This window comes from Crinia signifera, chromosome 9, assembly GCF_055691185.1.
Source record: "Crinia signifera chromosome 9, ASM5569118v1, whole genome shotgun sequence".
In the NCBI taxonomy this organism is placed as follows: Eukaryota; Metazoa; Chordata; class Amphibia; order Anura; family Myobatrachidae; genus Crinia; species Crinia signifera.
The window spans coordinates 18611840-18636331 of record NC_139225.1 but is presented as its reverse complement, the minus strand read 5'-3'; the positions used below and the strand labels follow the sequence as shown (position 1 = coordinate 18636331).

General features: G+C 49.1%; 2 protein-coding genes across 6 annotated transcripts in view; both read left to right on the top strand.

Moving 5' to 3' along the window:
- KCND1 (potassium voltage-gated channel subfamily D member 1) overlaps positions 1–2296 on the top strand; it is a 59320-nt gene extending 57024 nt beyond the window's left edge. The window contains exon 8 of the transcript XR_014461001.1: positions 23–2296. The gene's annotated coding sequence lies outside the window, so the exon portion shown is untranslated. The remainder of the gene's footprint in view (positions 1–22) is intronic.
- A 10585-nt stretch (positions 2297–12881) lies between these two features.
- Positions 12882–24492, top strand: part of OTUD5 (OTU deubiquitinase 5) — a 28862-nt gene continuing 17251 nt past the window's right edge. Inside the window, exons 1-2 of one of the 5 annotated variants that reach the window (XM_083161268.1) lie at positions 12882–13451; positions 20997–21090. In XM_083161268.1, coding sequence (XP_083017394.1) covers positions 13011–13451; positions 20997–21090 — 535 coding nt within the window. In that variant the 5' untranslated portion in view covers positions 12882–13010. The remainder of the gene's footprint in view (positions 13452–20996; positions 21091–24492) is intronic. The other 4 variants (XM_083161269.1, XM_083161270.1, XM_083161266.1 and 1 more) reach the window with 4 other exon arrangements.

The following is a 24492-nucleotide window of genomic DNA, read 5'->3' as shown; positions in this document are numbered from 1 at the left end:
AGTGTGAGACAAAGTCTGCCAGAGTATGAGATAATGTCTGCCAGCATATGGGAAGAAAATTATCAGGGTAGAAGGAACACCTGTCAGAGTGTGAGACAAAGTCTGCTAGAGAATGGGACAACGTCTGTCAGAGTATGGGACAAAGTCTGTCAGAGTATGGGACAAAGTCTGTAAGAGTATAGAACAAAGTCTGTCAGAGTATGGGACAAAGTCTGTCAGAGTATGGGACAAAATCTGTCAGAGTATGGGACAAAGTCTGTCAGAGTATACAACAAAGTCTCTCATAGTGGGACAAAGTCTGCTAGAGTAGAAAACAAAGTCTGCTAGATTATGGGACAAAGTCTATCATAGTATAGGACAAAATGAGTGTGAGACAAAGTCTGCCAGAGTATGAGACAATGTCTGCCAGCATATGGGACAAAGTCTGTCAAAAGTATGTCCTAGTGTGGGACAAAGTCTGTCCTAGTGTGGGACAAAGTCTGTCCTAGTGTGGGACAAAGTCTGTCCTAGTGTGGGACAAAGTCTGTCCTAGTGTGGGACAATCTGTCCTAGTGTGGGACAAAGTCTGGCCCAGTGTGAGACAAAGTCTGCCAGGGTGAGAGACAAAGTCTGCATATGGGAAGATAAGAGGGAACACCTATGGGGATAAATCTGCTCTGACAGACTTTCTCCCATACTTTCACAGATGTTTCCTCTACTATGACAGAGTATAGGAAGAAGTCTGTCATAGTAAAGGGAACATTTGCCAGAGTATCAAAGTAGGCCTGCCAGACTACAGTAAGTATGTCAGAGTATCATCTAAAGCCAGGCAGAGTACAGAGCATCAGAGGAGGCCCTGGCAGAGCATCAGAGGAAGCCAGGCAAAGTATCAGAGGAGGCCCTGGCAGAGTATCAGAGGAGGCCCTGGCAGAGTACTGGGGGTGCCGGACAGGGTCCCGACAGTCGGGATCCCGACTGTCAAAACACCGACAGCCGGGTTCCCGATGGCCACCTGCTATTTTCCCTCATGGGGGTCCACGACCCCCATAGAGGGAGAATAGATTAGGGGGTGAGTGTAGCGAGCCACCGTGCCCACAGCATGGCGAGCGCAGTGTGCCCGCAGCGTGGCGAGCACAGTGAGCCCGCAAGGGGCTTTGTTGCGCTCACCATGCTGTCTGAGTCCGGCCAGTCAGGATCCCGACGTTGGGCTAATGACTGTCGGGATCCCGACTGTCAGCCCCCTATACCACACCCGAGTACCAGAGGGGGCCCGGCAGAGTACCAGAGGGGGCCTGGCAGAGTACCAGAGGGGGCCCGGCAGAGTATCAGAGGGGGCCCGGCAGAGTATCAGAGGAGAAACAGCTGAGTTCATTAGGGGAGAATACATGTTTACAATGAGGTGAGGGTACACAGCCCATACATTTACTGCTGCTAATTCTGCATACACTCACATTATCCGTCAGCTGTCGTCCTCTTACCCCACCCGATACCACCCACCCTGCATCCCCATGGCGTACACATAACCACTGGCGCTCGCACCCAGGTCCCCATAGGCCTGGCTATTCTGTAGTCTAGAGAAATGCACAAACTGCGAGGAATCTATGCACATGTAATATTACTATATATAGCGCTGGGGGAGGGTTATTTTGCATTTGGAAAGGAGGCACATTACGCACGTCTGTGCACCATGTCTGGCATATACATGTATGTACAGAACTGTACAGCACCGTACACATCTATAATCGGGGACAGGGAATGTATATGTCTATATGCACAGCACTGTACAGAACAATACATATGCACAGCATAGTATACAGCTGGAGGCAGAGCAATGTATATGACTATGCAGAACCCCAGGGGCGGAATGCACAGCATTGTACGTGTCAGTATGTACAGCACTGTGTACATTGCAGAGCGGGTGTTTGGTCAGGCACTATGCAGAACTCAGCGGGGTCTGGGCTCCGGCCTGGAGAGGGGAACGGTTCGGTAAGAGCTTTTGACTCAGGGACACACAGATTTTACACTCCATCCCCGCTGGCCCGGATGCCTGAAGTCCTGCAGGCCCTAAGGCGTCACCTCCCTGCAAACCAGTGACCGCCACAAGGACGTTACAGACGCAAAACACGGAATGTGACAGCGGAGAGCACGCCGCCTGCCCTTTTTACATTTTTATTCTTTTATTTTAGAGATGATGTCACTGTGCGATTATTAATCAGGTACGATGTCATTGGTCGATTGTTGTGCAATCATGGCGTGGCCCTGGACAGCTGGACAGCTCATTGGGTTGCACATGGCAATACATGGGGGGGGGGGGGGGGGGGGGATGGGGAGCCGGGTGTTAGTTTACCTGAATGGCCACAACGCCACCTGCAGGCTCTCACTGGGCATTACAAGGGCCGTTCTATGCATGCAGTTGACTTTCATATATGCACACGTGGGCACAATTCTCACTCAGCCATATGCGGGGAGGTACAGGGACTATGAACCTGACTGGGTACCGTTCTAGGTACCTGTCCACAAGGTGATGGGAGGGGGAGGGGGGGGGGTGTTGGGGTATTTGGATTGTTTTATTCATTGTATTGCATCTGGGTATAACAATGTACACAGACTGTTACAGAGTCCATTATAGAGTCATCTCCTGGCCACTGACTGGCAGTGAGTGACGCCTTCTCCCTGCAGCCATGCCCGCGTATCTGCAGAACATCACACTGGCTACGGTTCTGCAGAACGTCTCTCCTAAAGATTCATCTAGTCCTACCCCTATAATAATTTGCAGAGTGTCTCTTCCTAACGGTAATTCCTGCAGAGTAGGCTGCGATACTCTGCAGTTATCTTCCCAAATATGAGCCTGATGTCCGTTGATAATGAAATCATAGGGAAAGAGGGCAAGGGTCACCATAAATGTGCACTGGACAACCAGCGAACTGGCCGCCTATGTAAGCAGCCTCAGTGTGTGCCCAGTCTATCTGCAGAGCATTAGTATTAATACGGGGGGTACCCCTCTCTGTCACACTGCACCAGCCACAAAGATATGCAGAGCATTGCTCTTGTCTGCTGGTAATATCTGCAGAACATTAATCTGCAGGTAATCCCTGCAGAACATCACTTTGCCTTCCAGTAATCCCTGCAGAACAACACTTTCCCTTCCAGTAATCCCTGCAGAACATCACTCTGCTGGTAATCCCTGCAGAACATCACTCTGGCCATCGGTAATCTCTGCAGAACATCACCCTGGCCGTCGGTAATCCCTGCAAAACATTACTCTGGCCATCGGTAATCCCTGCAGAACATCACTCTGCTGGTAATCCCTGCAGAATATCACTCTGGCCATCGGTAATCCCTGCAGAACATCACTCTGCTGGTAATCCCTGCAGAACATCACTAGGGCCATTGGTAATCCCTGCAGAACATCACTTTGCCTTCCAGTAATCCCTGCAGAACATCACTCTGTCCGCCGGTAATCCCTGCAGAACATCACTCTGCTTTCCAGTAATTCTTGCAGAACTTCACTCTGCTGGTAATCCCTGCAGAACATCATTTTGAACATCACCCACTGTGTGCCAGTTACATCTGCAGAACATAATACTGTCTGATGGTGATGCCTGCAGAACATCACGCTGCCAGCAGTCGCTACAAATTATCACTGTCTGCTGGTAACATCTGCAGAACATTACTTTACCTGATAGTAATTACAGCAGAACATCACTCTGACCACCAGTAATACCTGCAGAGCATCACTTTGCCTTCCAGTAATCCCTGCAGAACATCACCACCTGCCAGTTATAGCTGCAGAACATCACCATCTGTCCATTATATATGTAGATCATAATTCTGTCTGATAGTAATATCTGCAAAACATTATTCTCTTGCTGTTAATGCCTGCAGAGCATCTCTTTGTCCGCCCATAAAAACTGCAGAACATTTATCTATCAGTAACACTTGCAGAACATCACTCTGCTGATAATCCCTGCAGAACACCACTCTGCCCGCTGGTACTACCTGCAGAAGGTCACTTTCTCCCTCTTGGTCAGTAACATCTGCAGAACATCACTTTCCCTGCTATTGAGGTTTGGAGGCCATTGTTCTTTCTGTCAGATCTATGAACCGTCCCTGATCTACAGTTTATCCTAAATAACTAATACAGATAAATGTTAGGGTATATAACAAGTTTAATAGTATATAACCTGGGTGAGATTCCACATAACAAACGTAGGAATCAAAAACATTCTGCAGCATTAGTCCCAAATTTTACGATTTTAAACACTGTCCCCTAAGCTCGCCAACTTTATAGCCTGAACCAAAATCTGAGGGTCTGCAGCCTCTCTATTTATTAGGAACTGGTTACATGATTGAGGTACGGGGCACAAAGTGCCTTAAATTGTCAGCTAGCTTCGAAAGTCCCTAGAAACACAGCTGCATGTTAGTAAGCGATCTTCTCTCCCCCACTCAGCGAATGTGACACGTCTGCAACCAAACCACACCTCAGACCGGGCATGGCGAAACTGTGGCCCTCCAGCTGTTGCAAAACTACACATCCCAGCATGTTTTAGCATTCCCTAATAGCAGAACTGTGCCAAGGCATGATGGGACTTGTAGTTTCACAACAGCTGGAGGGCCATAGTTTGGCCAGGAGGTCGACATGCAGAAAGGTCAACATGGGTCCAGGTCATTAGGTCGACACAAGCATTATGTCGACAGTCAAAATGTCTACATGGGGTTTTTCACTGTTTTTTGAGCCGACATGTGCCGACAGGCGGTATTTCCTGCCCTACCATCCACTAGGGCGTGGTGGAAGAATAAAATAGAGTGCTGAGCGCTTCGAGGCACTGTGCCTGAAGCATGGCGAGCGCAGGGAGCCATGCGAGGGGACGGGGTGGAACGTTTCAGTGTCCATGTCGATTGTGTCGACATTCAGGTAAAAAACCAGTGGAAAACCTTTTGATTGTCGACCTTGCCCATATCGACCTAATGCTTGTGTCGACTAACATGTTGCAGACCTAATGATCCATACCCATTTGGACATGCCTGCCTTATGCTGGGTACACACCAGGACGACAAGGGTCCGATCACATCAATATAGATCTAATTCCGACCGATTGGATGTAGATTGTGTGGCGATTGGGCCCTTTTCTGTCCTGTTGTGATTCGGATCGGATGCGCGGGCCCGTGGGTCAGTCAGACGTTAATCAGATCCTACCTGCAGCAGGTAGGATCTGGACATGACCATACACCCGGGTGCGGGTGGCGATCGGATCGGTACCGCTCACGGTGCACATCGTGAGTGGGTCGTGCGCTCCGCGTCATCGTGAGCGGGTTGGACTAGACACTGACGACCTGCTCACGATGTGCATCATAAGCGGGTCATCCTGGTGTGTACCCCGCATTAGGCCCCCAAACACTATAAGAATTTTTTTTGCTGATTATGCGATTTTTTTTTACCCATAATCGGTCAGAAATCGGACAATCGGCCGAAAAATCGTTCTAGTGTATGGGGGCCTTTAGACATCAGCTTTCCAGGATGCGACATTCGCTCTTCCTGCCTGGATGAGGAATAAAACGCTTAACAATATAAAATGAGGACGATTGCGTAAATGAATGCGATGATTTACGAGGCACAGGGGACATTTATTCCTACTGATCTGCAGGACAGGGTGAAAATGGCAGGGGCAGTATAAATCTGAGGGGTAGATTTACAGTACTACAGCTTTTAAAGCAGACAATCAGAACCAATCAGAATCCGTCTATGATATTGAGGAATGAGAGACAGAATCTCATTGGTTCCGATGGTCTGTTTTAAGTCTTTGGTAAATCTAGCCCTGAGATGGGGACTGTGGTGGGTATTTATTTGGTGTCCCTATTTTCTGAGCTGCACCAATACTGTATCTATGAGGTTTGAACCTATGAATACATTAGGAGCTGGTGGCATTGGTGAGGCACGACGAGGTACTATGGGGTAAATTAATTAATAGGGGAGTTCTATTGAAGATGGGAAGACAATAGATATAATCTGATTGGTTGCTAAGGGAAACATACCATCTCCCATAGAAGTCCCATCTTAGTATATTTACCCATATGTCCAAGGCCAAATTTGCCCCTGAGATCTTTTTGGTATTAAATGTTGGCGATCCTTGCTGGTTCCTGTTTACAATGTCTAAGTGTTTTAACTTCATCTGCCGGACATGTATGTGTGTGAGGGGGGGGGGGGGGGGGTCTGTTCCATCCATAAGCTACATTTGGACAAACAGCGATCATCTCCTGATAGGGGCGGAGCTATGGAGACACTACTGCACAAATGCTATAGCACAGACAGACTGGGGGACGGCTGGACGCTCCAACCACCGTGCTCCAAATTACTCCACATCTACCTGTTCCTTTGGAATCTCGGATCCACTGAAATCTGCGGACATTAACTGTGAGCAGATCAGTCCCCACTTCCGGTCCATTCCGATCGTCCCCCGCCCCAAATGGACCCACGCAGAGCAGTTGTCACTATTTTGTCTTCCATGCATGTTAGCTGTCTAACCGTCGTCATCATGTTCGGGGGGAGGGGGGGGGGGGTATGTTTCAAAGTTTGCATCTCATTTGTTCTTTTAAATGGATTCTTTTGAGGATAAGGAGTAGACCAGTCTGACTCCAAATAAAACGATTTAAAAAATAAACTGGAATTTCTTCTTGATTTATAGTAAATGAGGCTGAGAAGACAATTACCTGTCTAGTCGCTGCGATCAGGAACATATCCCGTATTATATGACTAGATGGCGCTCTATAGGTGAGATCAGGAACAGATCCCCTATTATATGATTAGATGGCGCTGTATAGCTGAGATCAGGAACAGATCCCATATTATATGACTAGATGGCGCTCTATAGCTGAGATCAGGAACAGATCCCCTATTATATGATTAGACGGCGCTGTATAGGTGAGATCAGGAACAGATCCCCTATTATATGATTAGATGGCGCTCTATAGCTGAGAGCAGGAACAGATCCCCTATTATATGATTAGATGGCGCTCTATAGCTGAGATCAGGAACAGATCCGCTATTATATGATTAGATGGCGCTGTATAGCTGAGATCAGGAACAGATCCCCTATTATATGATTAGATGGCGCTCTATAGGTGAGATCAGGAACAGATCCCCTATTATATGATTAGATGGCGCTCTATAGGTGAGATCAGGAACAGATCCCCTATTATATGATTAGATGGCGCTCTATAGGTGAGATCAGGAACAGATCCCCTATTATATGATTAGATGGCGCTCTATAGCTGAGATCAGGAACAGATCCCCTATTATATTATTAGATGGCGCTCTATAGGTGAGATCAGGAACAGATCCCATATTATATGATTAGATGGCGCTCTATAGCTGAGATCAGGAACAGATCCCGTATTATATGACTAGATGGCGCTCTATAGGTGAGATCAGGAACAGATCCCGTATTATATGATTAGATGGCGCTCTATAGCTGAGATCAGGAACAGATCCCGTATTATATGACTAGATGGCGCTCTATAGGTGAGATCAGGAACAGATCCCCTATTATATGATTAGATGGCGCTCTATAGCTGAGGTCAGGAACAGATCCCCTATTATATGATTAGATGGCGCTCTATAGGTGAGATCAGGAACAGATCCCCTATTATATGATTAGATGGCGCTCTATAGCTGAGATCAGGAACAGATCCCCTATTATATGATTAGATGGCGCTCTATAGCTGAGATCAGGAACAGATCCCCTGTTATATGACTAGATGGCACTCTATAGCTGAGATCAGGAACAGATCTCCTATTATATGATTAGATGGCACTCTATAGCTAAGATCAGGAACAGATCCCGTATTATATGATTAGACTGCGCTCTATAGGTGAGATCAGGAACAGATCCCATATTATATGATTAGATGGCGCTCTATAGCTGAGATCAGGAACAGATCCCCTATTTTATAATTAGATGGCGCTGTATAGCTGAGATCAGGAACAGATCCGCTATTATATGATTAGATGGCGCTATATAGCTGAGATCAGCAACAGATCCCCTATTATATGATTAGATGGCGCTGTATAGCTGAGATCAGTAACAGATCCCCTATTATATGATTAGATGGCGCTCTATAGCTGAGATCAGGAACAGATCCCCTATTATATGATTAGATGGCGCTCTATAGCTGAGATCAGGAACAGATCCCCTATTATATGATTAGATGGCGCTCTATAGCTGAGATCAGGAACAGATCCGCTATTATATGATTAGATGGCGCTGTATAGCTGAGATCAGGAACAGATCCCCTATTATATGATTAGATGGCGCTCTATAGGTGAGATCAGGAACAGATCCCCTATTATATGATTAGATGGCGCTCTATAGGTGAGATCAGGAACAGATTCCCTATTATATGATTAGATGGCGCTCTATAGGTGAGATCAGGAACAGATCCCCTATTATATGATTAGATGGCGCTCTATAGCTGAGATCAGGAACAGATCCCCTATTATATGATTAGATGGCGCTCTATAGGTGAGATCAGGAACAGATCCCATATTATATGATTAGATGGCGCTGTATAGCTGAGATCTTATTATATGATAAGATGGCGCTCTAGCTGAGATCAGGAACAGATCCCCTATTATATGATTAGATGGCGCTGCATAGCTGAGATCAGGAACAGATCCCATATTATATGATTAGATGGCGCTGTATAGCTGAGATCAGGAACAGATCCCCTATTATATGATTAGATGGCGCTCTATAGCTGAGATCAGGAACAGATCCCCCATTATATGATTAGATGGCGCTGTATAGCTGAGATCAGGAACAGATCCCCTATTATATGATTAGATGGCGCTGTATAGGTGAGATCAGAAACAGATCCGCTATTATATGATTAGATGGCGCTCTATAGCTGAGATCAGGAACAGATCCCCCATTATATGATTAGATGGCGCTGTATAGGTGAGATCAGGAACAGATCCCCCATTATATGATTAGATGGCGCTGTATAGCTGAGATCAGGAACAGATCCCCTATTATATTATTAGATGGCGCTCTATAGCTGAGATCAGGAACAGATCCCGTATTATATGATTAGATGGTGCTGTATAGGTGAGATCCGGAACAGATCCCCTATTATATGATTAGATGGCGCTGTATAGGTGAGATCCAGAACAGATTCCCTATTATATGATTAGATGGCGCTGTATAGGTGACATCAGGAACAGATCTGCTATTATATGATTGGATGGCGCTCTATAGCTGAGATCAGGAACAGATCCGCTATTATATGATTAGATAGCACTGTATAGCTGAGATCAGGAACAGATCCCCTATTATATGATTAGATGGCGCTGTATAGGTGAGATCAGGAACAGATCCCCTATTATATGATTAGATGGCGCTGTATAGCTGAGATCAGGAACAGATCCCCTTTTATATGATTAGATGGCGCTGTTTAGCTGAGATCAGGAACAGATCCCCTAGTATATGATTAGATGGCGCTCTATAGCTGAGATCAGGAACAGATTCCCTATCATATGATTAGATGGTGCTCTATAGCTGAGAACAGGAACAGATCCGCTATTATATGATTAGACGGCGCTGTATAGCTGAGATCAGGAACAGATCCCCTATTATATGATTAGATGGCGCTCTATAGCTGAGATCAGGAACAGATTCCCTATTATATGATTAGATGGCGTTCTATAGCTGAGATCAGGAACAGATATGCAATTATATGATTAGATGGCGCTGTATAGGTGAGATCAGGAACAGATCCCCTATTATATTATTAGATGGCGCTCTACAGCTGAGATCAGGAACAGATCCCCTATTATATGATTAGATGGCGCTCTATAGCTGAGATCAGGAACAGATTCCCTATTATATGATTAGATGGCGCTCTGTAGCTGAGATCAGGAACAGATCCCCTATTATATGATTAGATGGCGCTCTGTAGCTGAGATCAGGAACAGATCCCCTATTATATGATTAGATGGCGCTCTACAGCTGAGATCAGGAACAGATCCGCTATTATAGGATTAGACGGCGCTGTATAGCTGAGATCAGTAACAGATCCCCTATTATATGATTAAATGGCGCTCTATAGCTGAGATCAGGAACAGATCCGCTATTATAGGATTAGACGGCGCTGTATAGCTGAGATCAGTAACAGATCTCCTATTATATGATTAGATGGCGCTCTATAGCTGAGATCAGGAACAGATTCCCTATTATATGATTAGATGGTGCTCTATAGCTGAGATCAGGAACAGATCCCCTATTATATTATTAGATGGCACTCTACAGCTGAGATCAGGAACAGATCCCCTATTATATGATTAGATGGCGCTGTATAGCTGAGATCAGGAACAGATCCCGTATTATATGATTAGATGGCGCTGTATAGCTGAGATCAGGAGCAGGTCCCCAATTATATCATTAGAGGCGCTCTATAGCTGAGATCAGGAACAGATTCCCTATTATATGATTAGATGGCGCTCTATAGCTGAGATCAGGAACAGATCTCTTATTATATGATTAGATGGCACTCAATAGCTGAGATCAGGAACAGATCCCATATTATATGATTGGATGGCGCTCTTTAGCTGAGATCAGGAACAGATCCCGTATTATATGACTAGATGGCGCTGTATAGGTGAGATCAGGAACAGATCCGCTATTATATGATAAGAGGCACTCTACAGCTGAGATCAGGAACAGAACCCCTATTATAAGATTAGATGGCGCTGTATAGCTTAGATACAGGAACAGATCCCCTATTATATGATTAGATGGCGCTGTAAAGGTGATATCCAGAACAGATCCTCGCTCTATTATATGATTAGATGGTGCTCTATAGCTGAGATTCAGGAACAGATCCCCTATTATATGATTAGATGGCGCTCTATAGCTGAGATCAGGAACAGATCCCCTATTATATAGTTAGATGGCGCTCTATAGCTGAGATCAGGAACAGATCCCCTATTATATGATTAGATGGCGCTGTATAGGTGAGATCAGGAACAGATTCCCTATTATATGATTAGATGGCACTGTATAGGTGAGATCAGGAACAGATCCCCTATTATATGATTAGATGGCGCTCTATAGCTGAGATCAGGAACAGATCCCCTATTATATTATTAGATGGCGCTGTATAGCTGAGATCAGGAACAGATCCTGTATTATATGATTAAATGGCGCTGTATAGCTGAGATCAGAAACAGATCCCGTATTATATGACTAGATGGCGCTCTATAGGTGAGATCAGGAACAGATCCCATATTATATGATTAGATGGCGCTCTATAGCTGAGATCAGGAACAGATCCCGTATTATATGACTAGATGGCGCTCTATAGGTGAGATCAGGAACAGATCCCCTATTATATTATTAGATGGCGCTGTATAGCTGAGATCAGGAACAGACCCCCTATTATATTATTAGATGGCGCTGTATAGCGGAGAGCAGGAACAGATCCAATGTTGTATGATGATATTATATGTCGGTTGGATACGGTCACTAGGTCGACATCTGAAGATCGGATGCATGTCGACCCTATGACCCATACCAATGTCACTCTAGAGCTAAGATTAGTTGCAGATCCCCTATTATTTGATTATCCTGCATTCCACAATTGTAATCAATCAAATCAATCAGCGTGTAGAACATGAAGACAGCATAGTATCAAGAGGGGGTAGGATGGGATATAGTAAAGAGTTCGGGGGGAGTACCTGAAAGCTGTTGGACAGTCTTCTCATTACTTATTATTACTCTTTATTTATATGGCGCCACAAGGGTTCCGCATACACGTAATGAGTGCTTACAATGTTAAATGCCACCCACTATCAACTCCAACCCGAAGCGTGGCGAGCGGCGACGATACACGTCCTCTGTCCTTTTCATACCCCCACTATCCACATCGGCGTGGAGTTGATATTATATAGTGTGGCGAGCGCAGCGAGCCACCGCGCCCGAAGCGTGGCGAACCCCGCGAGGGGATGCGTATTACTTTACATGTATTGCGCGTCCCCTCGCCACACCATCTAAAACAACTCCACGCCGACGTGGATGGTGGGTGTATGAAAAGGTCGGAGGACGCGTACCGTCGCCGCTCGCCACGCTTCAGGTTGGTGTTGATAGTGGGGGTAGCGTGGGGATGCTTTTAACATTGTAAGCACCCATTACGGTGCTTATACAATTAATAATCTTATAGGGGGCCCATTTAACATTGAAAACATCCATTAGGGTGCTTATACACAGCGGGAGGTGCGGGCTGCCGGGGAGACACTGGGGGAGCAAGGGAAGTAATGCTACTTAAAGAATTGTAACCGGCCCGGTATTATAACTTACTGATTTATTTATTAACAGTTTCTTATATAGCGCAGTGATAAAACAAACAGGGTAGTAACAAACCGACATAGAGGTAGGAGGGGCCTGCTCGCAATCTTACAATAACTTTGTGGGGGATCGGAGCAGTAGCACCCCTGGAGTTGCCGACTGGCCTGGACAAGGAGCCAAACACAGCTTCTCTGTCCGCAAGGTATTATGCAGCAGGGTAGGTCACAGAGGAACCCATCTCTGATACAGCTGTGACTATGGGGGAGATGTATAAAAAAGTGGAGGTGTTGCCCTTAGCAATCAAATGAGATATATAAGCTGATTGGTTGCTATGGACAGTTCCCCCTCAGCCACCCACGTTCTGTAGCTACCCTGCCCCCATACACCGTGGATCTCACGCACCATGACAGCAAGCAACCACAGATGAGATTACACCCTATAGCCGTTTCCTGTTCCGGCACCGGTTGGCAGGGTGACCCGGAAGTTGCGGCCGAGGCGTGGAACGCAAGCACAGGCGCGGTGACGTTGTGAGAGCTCACGCCGCGCCACTCTTCTCCCCCTGCCGTCACCTCCACCAATCGCGGCGCTGGCCCCGCCCCGTCACGTGGGCAGGAGAGCGTCCGGCGTAACGACGCTCAGCCCCCGGTCCGGCGCTCGGTGTGACGCAGCCTCGGTGTCCGGTGAAGGTGACCGATGACCATCCTACCGAAGAAGAAGCCGCCTCCCCCCTCTGACCCGGAGGACGGGGACCGGAGCGGCGGCGGGGGCGGCGTAGACCCTCACTCCCGCTCCGGGGCCCGGCCCCGCTCCTCCCCGCCCCCGCGCTGGGCCCAGGCATCGCCGCCCCCCGGGTCGGGAGGCCCCGGCGGCGCTGGCGCGGGCTCAGACGGACTCGGGGGCAGCTGCTGCTGTAATGGCTCCGGGATAGGCCCCGGGGGCTGCTGCTCCGGCCCCGGACACAGTAAACGGCGGAGACAGGGGGTTAGCGGTCCCGGAGGGGCCGGGGCGGGAGGACCGGGGATCCCCGGGGCCGGGAACACCCCTGACCGGGAGGACGGAGCCGGAAACAACAGCGAGGATGAGTATGAGACCGCGGCCCGGACACAGGCCGAAGACCCGGACGCCGCGGAACAGGTGAGTCCCAGGGGGATGCCGGACGTCATGTGATCATAAGGGGGTGTCATGTGATGTGATAAATATATGGGGTGCTGTCGTGTGACTATTATGAAGGGGGGGGGGGGCTGTCATGTGATTAGTATTAGTATATGGAATGCTGTCATGTGATTAGGATTAGTATATGGGGTGCTGTCATGTGATTAGTATCAGTATATGGGGGGCTATCAGGTGATTAGTATGGGGGGGCTGTTATGTGATTAGGGGGAGCTGTCATGTGATCACATTGCATTTATAAGGTGCCACATGCGGTATGCAGTGCCGTACATATAGCACATAGTACAATACAGCATAGTTGCCTACCCCCCTGCATTCTGCAGGAGACTCCCTGAAATAGCAGCAATCTCCCTCTCTCCCTCATTAGTCTAGCAATCTCCCTCATTTCACCTAACCCACATTACACTGTAACAGTTTTTGGGGAAAAAGGGAATGACAGATAGATATATTTACATTGAATCATCAGAGCTATTTTCCAGCACTTTACCAAGTATAGTATATCTTACTATCTGCTCTGGGGCTCATCTACATTTGGATATAAGTAATTTTAAAATATTCCTCTCAGATGTAGCAGTACACACCCACACTTCTAGGTGCCGCGGTCACAATCTCTTTTTCACAATCTTTCCATATATGGAACTAGACATGCCCTCTGGGTGGAGCATGACACGCCCCCTCAATGGGGTGCGTTGCAAAATTTTATTACCAACTATAATCTCCCTGAAACTCGTTTTCAAAAGTAGGCAAGTATGCAATACAGGGTACACAGAACTAAGCATAACAGCAACAGAAGTACTAAAACAGGGCACAATTCTTAGTACACAATACAGCTGGGATGTAGGGAAGCAGAGAAGCAGTCTGCATATTACCAGGGGCAGGTGGCAGGTGTCAGTGGTAGAGATGAGCCCGACATCGGGATCCCGGCTGGCCGGACTCCGACAGCGGGGCGAGCGCAACAAAGCCCCTTGCGGGCTAGCTGCCCTCTCCGTGCTGCGGGCACGGTGGTTTGCTTCACTCGCCACCTATTCTATTCTCCCTCTATGGGGGTCGTGGACCCCCACGAGGGAGAATAGCCTGTGGCTGTCGGGACCCAGAGTGTCAGCGTTTTGACTGTTGGGATCCCGACGTCAGGGTAATGACTGTCAGGATCCCGACTGTCTGGAAACTGTGCTGCACCCTTAGTGGGCATGGGCTGCCACATTACACTCTATGGGACACTGACCTATGATGTAGGAGGAAGGGGTGTAACAGAAGGGTTCCTTGTGTTTGCTCCACGCTGCCCCCCTGTTGGGATGGATGTTGGGAGCTGTCAGGCTGGAGGCTGTGTCTGTATGGCGGGCTCCTGGTATAAGGGTCGTGCAGGTAATATCTGTGCTGTGTAGTGTGGTCAGGAGATGGGTTGGTCACCCAGGCTGTTGGTTCCCCTTTCCGATAATGACCTAGAGCAGGGGATCCCAACCTTTTTCTCTCCCATACCCCTTGATTAGTTTTTTTTTTCATTTAGGAGTTCCCCCGCCTCTCAATTTGAAATATCCACAGTACTTACAAGTGGAGTTGAAGTGAGCAGTATGCGCGCCCTTATATGAAGGAGCAGTGTGCGGTCAGGAATCTGGTCCCCCTCTGTCTGGCAGTGTGCTGTCTCTGGGGTTACCGCAAACACTGTAGGATTATTGCCGTTGCTTCCTCCACCCGTGTCAGCACAGGGCAGATGAGGACTGATGTCTGAGGGCAGCATGGGTAGCTCCTAGTTGATAACTCGTAAAAGAATGAGGAGATGCTGAGGACACAGCATACTAAGTGATACAATGTGGTTCATCTCCACGGCAACAGGAGACTTCTTCCTCTTCTTCTTTTCAAGTAACCCCAACCAGTCTGCAGAGTACCCTCCAAAGGGTCATTTGTGAAACTGATAACAGATTACCCTGAAGGGGGGGTCCCCAGCACTGCGCCTGTGTCCAGGCCTGACCCTGTCGGTGCAGGGAATGCTTCATACCTGACACTCCAGTGGTTACTGCCTACTAGGGATTTAATTGCATCGGGGACCTAGAGGACGCAATACGGCCGGTATCTTGCACTCCTGAAAATAATGGGATATACAGCAGAATTATCCAGAACCTGTTATATTGGATTATGTTGGTGAACAGTTCACATCAGACCTGGGCCATTATTCTGGTCCATTCGCAGAAGGGCTGCATTTGCAAGGGGACAGATGTTATGCACATTTCTGCGAACACTGGCAGGGTGTGTAAACAGCAAGCACCCAGGGCAGGGGGCAGCCCCTTTAGCATATGGGAATGCCCAGCGTTTCATGGGCGTTCTCATGCTACTGAGGCCATGACGCGCGGGGAGGGGGGGGGGGGGTTGCGGGCAGCTGACATCACTGGATGTCAGCTGCCCGCCCTTTTTCTTCCCAGCGTGCATGCATATGTAAGTGACTTCAGAATGCGTGCACCTTGCACATCTTTCGATGGCTGGCGACCATCGAAAGATGTGGGAGGTTCCCCCTGCCTTACGGATGGATGTTACTGTGTAACATCCATTCGCAAGCCCCTGTGAGCTTGTCGCCCTTGCGAATGGGTGGCGCCAGTCGGCGGGGTTTGGTGGAACAAGAATCCGCAGCCTTGAGTCTCAACCAGAATAACCCCCCTGGTTTGCATTCTGCTATTATCCCCTATTATCATGTTATCTACTATTTCAAATTGTCCCCTCTTCCCGGTCCTGCTGGTTGTATGCCTAGATCCTGATATAGTCGCCCCTACACCTCCTCTGGGGGGTGCTCCCTGGCTGCTAATTTTAGCCTGAAGTTGTGAACAGCGCTAATTGCTCTGCTAAGTAATCACACGTTGGGATAATGCTCGGGATGAGTCGCTTACTGAAATGTTTGGCATTTCTTATATAGAAAGTTAGGGGCACAGTCAGATGTCGGCGGTGTGCAATGTATCACCTATGGTGCAGACATCAACAAGTCTGCGGGGTACGAGGCAAACCCTGCGATAAGGTGGACGCAGTGTGCTGCATTGCTATTGGAGAGTGGCTGCTTTCCCTCCTTCCACATACAGATTTTTGAAGCCGGAATGGGGGAGCTGGTCTGGCATTTCAGGGCTTGGCCTTGCTTGAATCAGGCTGGTGGTTTCAGTGTTCATCCTAGCATCCTGCACCTGTCACTACCTCTTCCCTGCACAAGGTGTCGCTCTCGGTACTTGTGTATTATAGCGGCGCCCATCGCATCGCATACCATAAGGCATGCAATGCGATATTGTACAATGTCATACAATTTTAAAATTGTATGACATTGTGTATGGCATACAATGCGATGCGATTAAAAATGGTAAAAGCACCCTAATGGGTGCTTACAATGTTAAATGCACCCCCACGCCACCCCCCCCCCCCCCCACACTATAAACGTGAACCCGAAGCGTGGCGAGCGCAGTGAGCCCGTGAGGGGCGGCGCTATGCGTCCTCCGACCTTTTCATATCCACACTATCCACGTCACCGTGGAGTTGAGAATAGAAAGTGTGGCGAGCCACCAAGCCCGAAGCGTGGCGAGCGGATACCTTCACAGGTATCCGCGTCCCCTTGCGGGGCTCGCCACGCTTCGGGCTCGGTGGCTCGCTGCGCTCGCCACACTTTATATTCTCAACTCCACGCCGACGTGGATAGTGGGGGTATGAAAAGGGCGAAGGACGCGTACCGCCGCCCCTCACGGGCTCACTGCGCTCGCCACGCTTCGGGTTCAGGTTTATAGTGGGGGGGTGGCGTGGGGGTGCATATAACATTGTAAGCACCCATTTGGGTGCTTAAAAGCAACTTTTAGGGTGCTTATACAATGTTTCATCGCATAGGGGGCCAAAATCGCGTCGCATCGCATGCCATCAGGTGCATGGCATGCGATGCGATTAAAACATTGCGCGATGTACATCGGGGGCGCCGCTATAATACACAAGTACCTCGCTCTCTGCTGTGGTGCTGCTAGCACAGTGTGCTCTGTATTACAGCACTGATATGCAGACCACACTGTGTTAGATGCACCACAGCAGAGAGCCACACCCCAAGAGGAACTTCACGGGTAGTGACAGGTGCAGGCTGCTAGGATGAACACTAAGGGGTAAGTTTACTAAGACGAGAGTTCCATCGAAGATGGGTGTTGCCCATAGCAACCAATCACATTTTCCTTATTTATTTAGCACCTTCTTGAAGGTAATAGAATCTGATTGGTTGCTATGGACAACATCCCATCTTTAATCGAACTCCCATCTTAGTAAATGTACCCCTAAGTGTTGTATCTGGTGTGGGGGTGGGGGCTTAGTCATCCCACACCCGCGGTCCAGGAACCGGACCCACACCGTGCCATCTGTAACACATGTGTCAGGTGCCAGCAGATTGGGGTCCTTTCTCCTGTTAGGTGTCTTGCTTTAATTCATACAGAGATTTCGGGGGATCCCATTATCCGCGCCGGGATTCACGACACAACTATCCATGTTCGGCCTTTTCCTCAATGTGATCTGTCCGGAAAGGGGCAGAAGGTGAATATCTGGGCACTAGCTCATTAGCGGTGAATCAGAAAACTGTGCATTATCCACAATACGGGCGGTATCCAATCTTGGCCACTATTTCCAACAGGGTAAATATAGGGCCTTATTTGGTTGACTGACTTCCCCGCGTGTTCGCACGGGGAGCGATGTTTTTATCGTGCGCATATGCTGGGTGTGAGAGGGCATGGCGAACTGCTAGTTTGAGGTCCCGTTTGCACCTTGCAGTGCAGGCGTGAGACTACGGCAATGGTCTGCACCCAGTGGTTCATGGGGGCTCCCATGGAAATTAGGCAGTGACGTGGGTGCTGGGGGCGGGCAGCTGACATCAGCGCCCTGTTCCTGTAGTGTTTGCCCGTTATCAGCCGTCCATGTGGCCCCTGGACCGCCAAGTGCCGTGTGCAGATAAACTCTACGTTATCTTGGTGTGCTGGCTCCTGTGCGGCCTGTAGTCACATAAGGTCGGACAGGAATATCCAGCTGTAGCCAAGCCCTTCCTCCTCCTCGCTACTCAGTAACCGCTCTCCAGTCCAAACACCGCTGCTTGACCTGAAGCTTCTATCTGCCGCTAGCCCACCATGGTGCGTAATAGCAGCTCGGAAAACGAAGACGTTACAGTGGTGCTAACACTCTATATTACCTATTACACCCGCGGTCCAGGAACCGGGCCTGTGGTCCAGTCACATCAGCCCCTGCCCCAGTGGTGCTTACACTCTATATTACCTATTATTGTTATTATTATTATTATTGTTGTAGTTTTATTTATAAGGCGCCACAAGTGGCAGGGTACACAGAATTAGACATAGCACAATTATTAGTACACAATACAGCTGAGATATAAGGAAGTGAATGAGAATAGATGCAGGTACAGATTGTAGGTGAGTAATACCCCTTTCACACTTGCAAAAATATCACATGAACACGCATCAACCCGGGATTTAGCTCAGTGTGAAAGTGTTTTGAAAGTACATCCCGGGATTTCTACCCAGGTCCCGACCTGGGTAGATTCCGGAATCGACCCGGGATGCGGTCAGTGTGGTCCCGAACCCGGGACTTTAAAAAAAGCTGCTGATTGGATCTTTTTTGGGCTCACAAATGCTGATGTCCTCTTTCAGAGCCCTGGAGTCCATTTCTATTAACATGCATATGTATTTGCAGGGATTTCCCAGGATCAGTGTGAATGGGGCTGTCCCGGGTCAATCCCAGGTCTGAGTCCAGTGTGAAAGGGTAGAGTCCCGGGAACACATTCCCGGGTATGACCCGGATCTGCGAGTGAAAGGGGTATAGGAGCTGTAATTTCAGCTGGCTGTGTGTGCCCGATCGGTGCAACACTGGAATTACGCCATCTAGTGGCCACTGGCTTAAGCTGGCCATACATCAACAGGTTTAATGTCAGATCTGGCTGGTTGGAACAAAAACCTGGTAATATCTGAATGACATTTGTTCAGTTTTCCAAGCAAATTGTCAGCTGCCATTTGCTCTCATCCATTACCAGTTTTTTTTTCCAACCAGCCAGATTAGACAATAAATCTGTACATGTATGGCCAGCTATATACAACACTTGAATTCCCAACATAGAGGTGAGGATCAGCATTCATTTTATTATATAGGATTGATGTGGCTTCTGTGTTATCAGGTGGATCACAGTAGCGCAAAGTTTGGAGATTCCCTCATTCTACTGTCCTTTAATATCAGCTTCCCAAGTAACTTTAGTCTCTGCAGCAGTTTAAGTTGGTTGGGTCACTGCTCTCTGTGTCCACTAGATGGTGCTCTCACACTGACTGGGGAACAGAGGATTGTTCTATACTGGTCTATGGCTTCATTTGTCTGTAGAACCCATATCCACACACCCTGCTTACAGTCTGAAAATATTAGTAACTATAGAGTCATGAATATTGGGCGATCATCATGGGCACTTATTACATAGAAATTCCTGGAACCACAACTGGCACTTTTTTTTAAAAGGGTTTCATCCATTTGTATTTAATATTTACCAAATTCCCAAAACTAAGCCTTCCCAATGAAAGTGCTTAGTTTGTTATTCTTCCCCCTATTCGCGTTAATTAGCAGGGCGTAAATACAGTGCGAGCCACTCTAGCAACACAGCCGCAATAACTGCAAGCTGTATATCTCCCCCTGCTGGAGAGAAAGCTGAGCTGCAGCCGAGGCTTCGGGGCCACAATACAGAGACCCTGCTAAGTACAGCAGAATCAAGCTATAAGTAATACAGGTTACGCAGAGCATCGCTTATGTATGTGTAAGAAATTTATAAAAGCGCTGTAATGTCTCCCAGCATCCTGGCCCCAACAGTATTGCCTGCACACCACGAAATTTACAGCATGACCTCTTATCAGGACCTGTATCCTCTCTGTACGGCGCTGTATAAATGATCTAGTAACTATAATGTGTGTGGACATGCTCGTCCGAAAGGAGCAACCATCGAATTGATCTGTTGGGCGCCACCTTGTGGCTGTTGGGATGCACCACACTTGATTCCCCCCATATAGGTGAAGAGCAGCATTGGCCTTTAATTATATAGGATAATAGTAAAGGAGAGGCTTCCGCCACTGGGGGCGCTGTTGCAGTGCTAATGTCTTTGCCTTGGTACAGCAACACTATGTAATCTTGAATAGGGTTTGCATATAGAATAAGACGATCATTTTCCAAAAAATGCATTCCAGCGTACGTTCCTGTGGTCTATCTCCGCAATCTACCCCTTGTTGGCGCATCCTGCGTACCTGGCCTGCTTTCTGGAACCGCACAGTGTAGAATGTGGGGAGCTAGCTGGGGTTAGTCCAGCCTGTGCACACCCGATATATGTACGACCTCTGGTCACATGAAGGACTGGTCAGTGGGAAGGGGCTGATGGTATTTACCACTGGAGGTGCCTTGTTCCTGTATTAAGCCCCTCGGTTCTCAGCCGACGGACTGAGGCCGGCTTACTGAACTCTGTAATGCAGCATCGTCTCTTTCTTCCAGCAGGAGAACTGGTTTGAGAAGTCTCTGCAAGAGAAAAAGGGATTTATCATTAAACAGATGAAGGAGGACGGAGCCTGCCTGTTCAGGGCTGTCGGTGAGTGCAACAAGACATTAGGAATCCATAGTGACTTCCTATAAGGTTTCTGAAAATAGTTTTCAACCTAGTACCCTGCATCTTCTGAAACCCACGCAGTTCCTCTTCCCTGACTGGGGTGTCGCACTCTGCTGTGGCGCTTCTAGCACAGTCTGGTCTGTATTTCAGCACGTATATGCAGACCAGACTGTGCTAGAAGCAGAGAGTGATGCCACTGGTTTTTTGACACACTCTCCGCCCTTCTCAGAGACCCTCAGCATTGTGCAGGTGTAAATCTCCTATATATTTGGCTACATCTGTCACTCAAAGTGGGTGTCTGTGTCTATAACGCTCTGTTCCTGGACTTTCCTCTTAATGTGTGATTGCCTTCATCTGTGCTGAACACCTTTCTGAGAAATTAACCTGTTTAAAACAGGTGATGGCAATCATACATTAAGGGGAAGTCTAGAAACAGAGCATTGTGTCCCTCCTGGAGAGGGTCATGTTGGGAGGTATGTGACAGAGAACCAGCCCAGTGAGCCCACAGACAGTGCCAGACACCCACTGCCTTCCCATGTTGCCCAGCACTGCTACTCCACAGCCACCAGGTGAGCGCCCCCCTCCCGCGATTTGCGGCAAAACCTCCCCTACCCCCCGCGCGCCCCCCCCCTCCCGCGATTCGCGGCAAAAACACCCGCTCCCCCGCGACCCCCCCTACCGCTATTCGCAGCAAAAACACCCCCGCGACCCCCCCTCCCGCGATTCGCTGCAAAAAGAACCCCCCCACGACCCCTCCCGCAATTCGCGGCATAACCACCACCCCGCGACCCCCCCCTCCCGCGAATCGCGGCAAACCCTCCCCCGTGACCCCCCCCCCCCAATTCACGGAAAAAACACCCCCCCCCCACGACCTCCCTCCCGCGATTCGCGGCAAAAAGAACCCCCCCGCGACGCCCCCTTGCACGATTGGCGGCGACCCCCCTCCCGCGATTCGCGGCACACACCCCCCCCCCGCAATTCGCAGCAGCCCCAGGATTAAATGGCACATGCAAAACACTGACATGGCTATGGTCGACAATGAAAAAGGTTGACATGAGTTTTTGAAGTTTTTTTGTCATTTTTTGAATATTTTCATATTCATTGTCATGTGTCGACATGGACACCAATGAAGTGGCACACTTATGTCAACATTTACATGTGTTGACCTTTCTGTGTTGATTTTTTCTTGTGGCGATTCGCGGCACCCCCTGTGACCCCCCACCTCCCGCAATTCGCGGCAACCCCCCACCGGAACCCCGCCCTCCTGCGATTCGCGGCACCCACCCCCGCGACCCCCCCTCCCGCAATTCACGGCACCCCCCCGTGATTCGCGGCAGCTCCAGAATTAAATTGCACATGGAAAACACTGACATGGCTATGGTCGACAATGAAAAAGGTTGACATGAGTTTTTGAAGTTTTTTTTGTCATTTTTTGAATATTTTCATATTCATTCTCATGTGTCGACATGGACACCAATGAAGTGCCACACTTATGTCAACATTTACATGTGTTGACCTTTATGTGTTGATTTTTTTCTTGTGGCGATTCGCGTCACACCCCCTGCAACCCCCCCTCCGGTGATTCACGGCAACCCCCCGCCGGAACCCCCATGAACCCCGCTCTCCCGCGATTCGCGGCACCCACCCCACGCAACCCCCCCCCCCTCCCGCAAATCGCGGCACCCCCCGCGATTCGCGGCAGCCCCAGGATTAAATGGCACATGCAGAACACTGGCACGGCTATGGTCGACAATGAAAAAGGTTGACATGAGTTTTTGAAGATTTATTTCATTTTTTGAATGTTTTCATATTCATTGTCATGTGTCAACATGGACACCAATGAAGTGGCACACTTATGTCAACATTTACATGTGTTGACCTTTCTGTGTTGATTTTTTCTTGTGGCGATTCGCGTCACACCCCCCCGCAACACCCCCCCCCCGCGATTCGCGGCACCCCCCGTGACCCCCCACCTCCCGCAATTCGCGGCAACCCCCCACCGGAACCCCTGTGAACCCCGCCCTCCCGCGATTCGCGGCACCCACCCCCGCGACCCCCCATCCCGCAATTCGCGGCACCCCCCCCGTGATTCGCGGCAGCTCCAGAATTAAATTGCACATGGAAAACACTGACATGGCTATGGTCGACAATGAAAAAGGTTGACATGAGTTTTTGAAGTTTTTTTTTTCATTTTTTGAATGTTTTCATATTCATTCTCATGTGTCGACATGGACACCAATGAAGTGCCACACTTATGTCAACATTTACATGTGTTGACCTTTCTGTGTTGATTTTTTCTTGTGGCGATTCGCGTCACACTCCCCCACCCCCCCCCCCCCCCCCCACTCCCGCGATTCACGGCACACACACACACCCCCCCCGCGATTCTCGGCACCCCACCCCGTGACCCCCCCTCCCGTGATTCACGGCACACCCCCCGCGACCCCCCCTACCATGATTCGCCGCAACCCCCGCCCCCGTAACCCCCCTCCCGCGATTTGCGGCAACCCACCCCGCGACCCCCCTCCCGCGATTCTCTGCAATCCCTCCCCTCCCGCGATTCGCAGCATCCACCCCCCCACAACCCCCCCTCCTGCAATTCGCGGCACCCCCCGCGACCCCCCCTCCTGCAATTCGCGGCACCCTCCGCGACCCCCCTCCCGCGATTCGCGGACACCTAAGTTGCAATACAGGGCATCTTTCATACAATTCTAACCATATTTCTCATATACAAACGTTCACAAATTAAGGGGGCGCAGCCCCTTACGACGGTGTGAAGAGCGCCCGTAGGGCGCGATGAATCACCTAGTGGTAATATATGTGTCTAGTCTGAATTACCAGCAGCTCGCTCTTAAGCGGTGACGCTAGGCTAGTCATGCGATGGATCAGCAGACGACATATATGCAGTCACAGATCAGTGTTGGCCTATCCCCTAGCGGAGCGCAGGATTGGCTGATGAGGGACAGAGCCAAATCTGATTGGCCTTCCGTGTCCCAGCCCCTGAATGTGGCTAGGACTGTACAACATAAACACAATGATTACCAGCCCGCGCCGAGAGACAGGAGCCTTTCATTGCGTATCACAGGCCTGACCAACCTGTGGAGAAACTACAGGTCCCAGCATGCCCTGCAACTGTTTTGCTAGTATGGACTGCTGGGGGTGTAGTTTCACAACAGCTGGGGGGGGGGGGGGGGCTATAGGTGGGCTAGGCCTGGTATAGTGAGCAGATTGGGGGCGTTGAGTGAGAAGAGGAGTACTCTGAGAGCTAGTGAGTAGGGTTTTGAGGCGGATTCCTTCTCTCCCAGCAGTCGCTTATGGCAACGGGATCACGCACAGGCTTGTTCTCTACCCCACAGGGTAGTGAGCACTTTTATGCAAATGCAG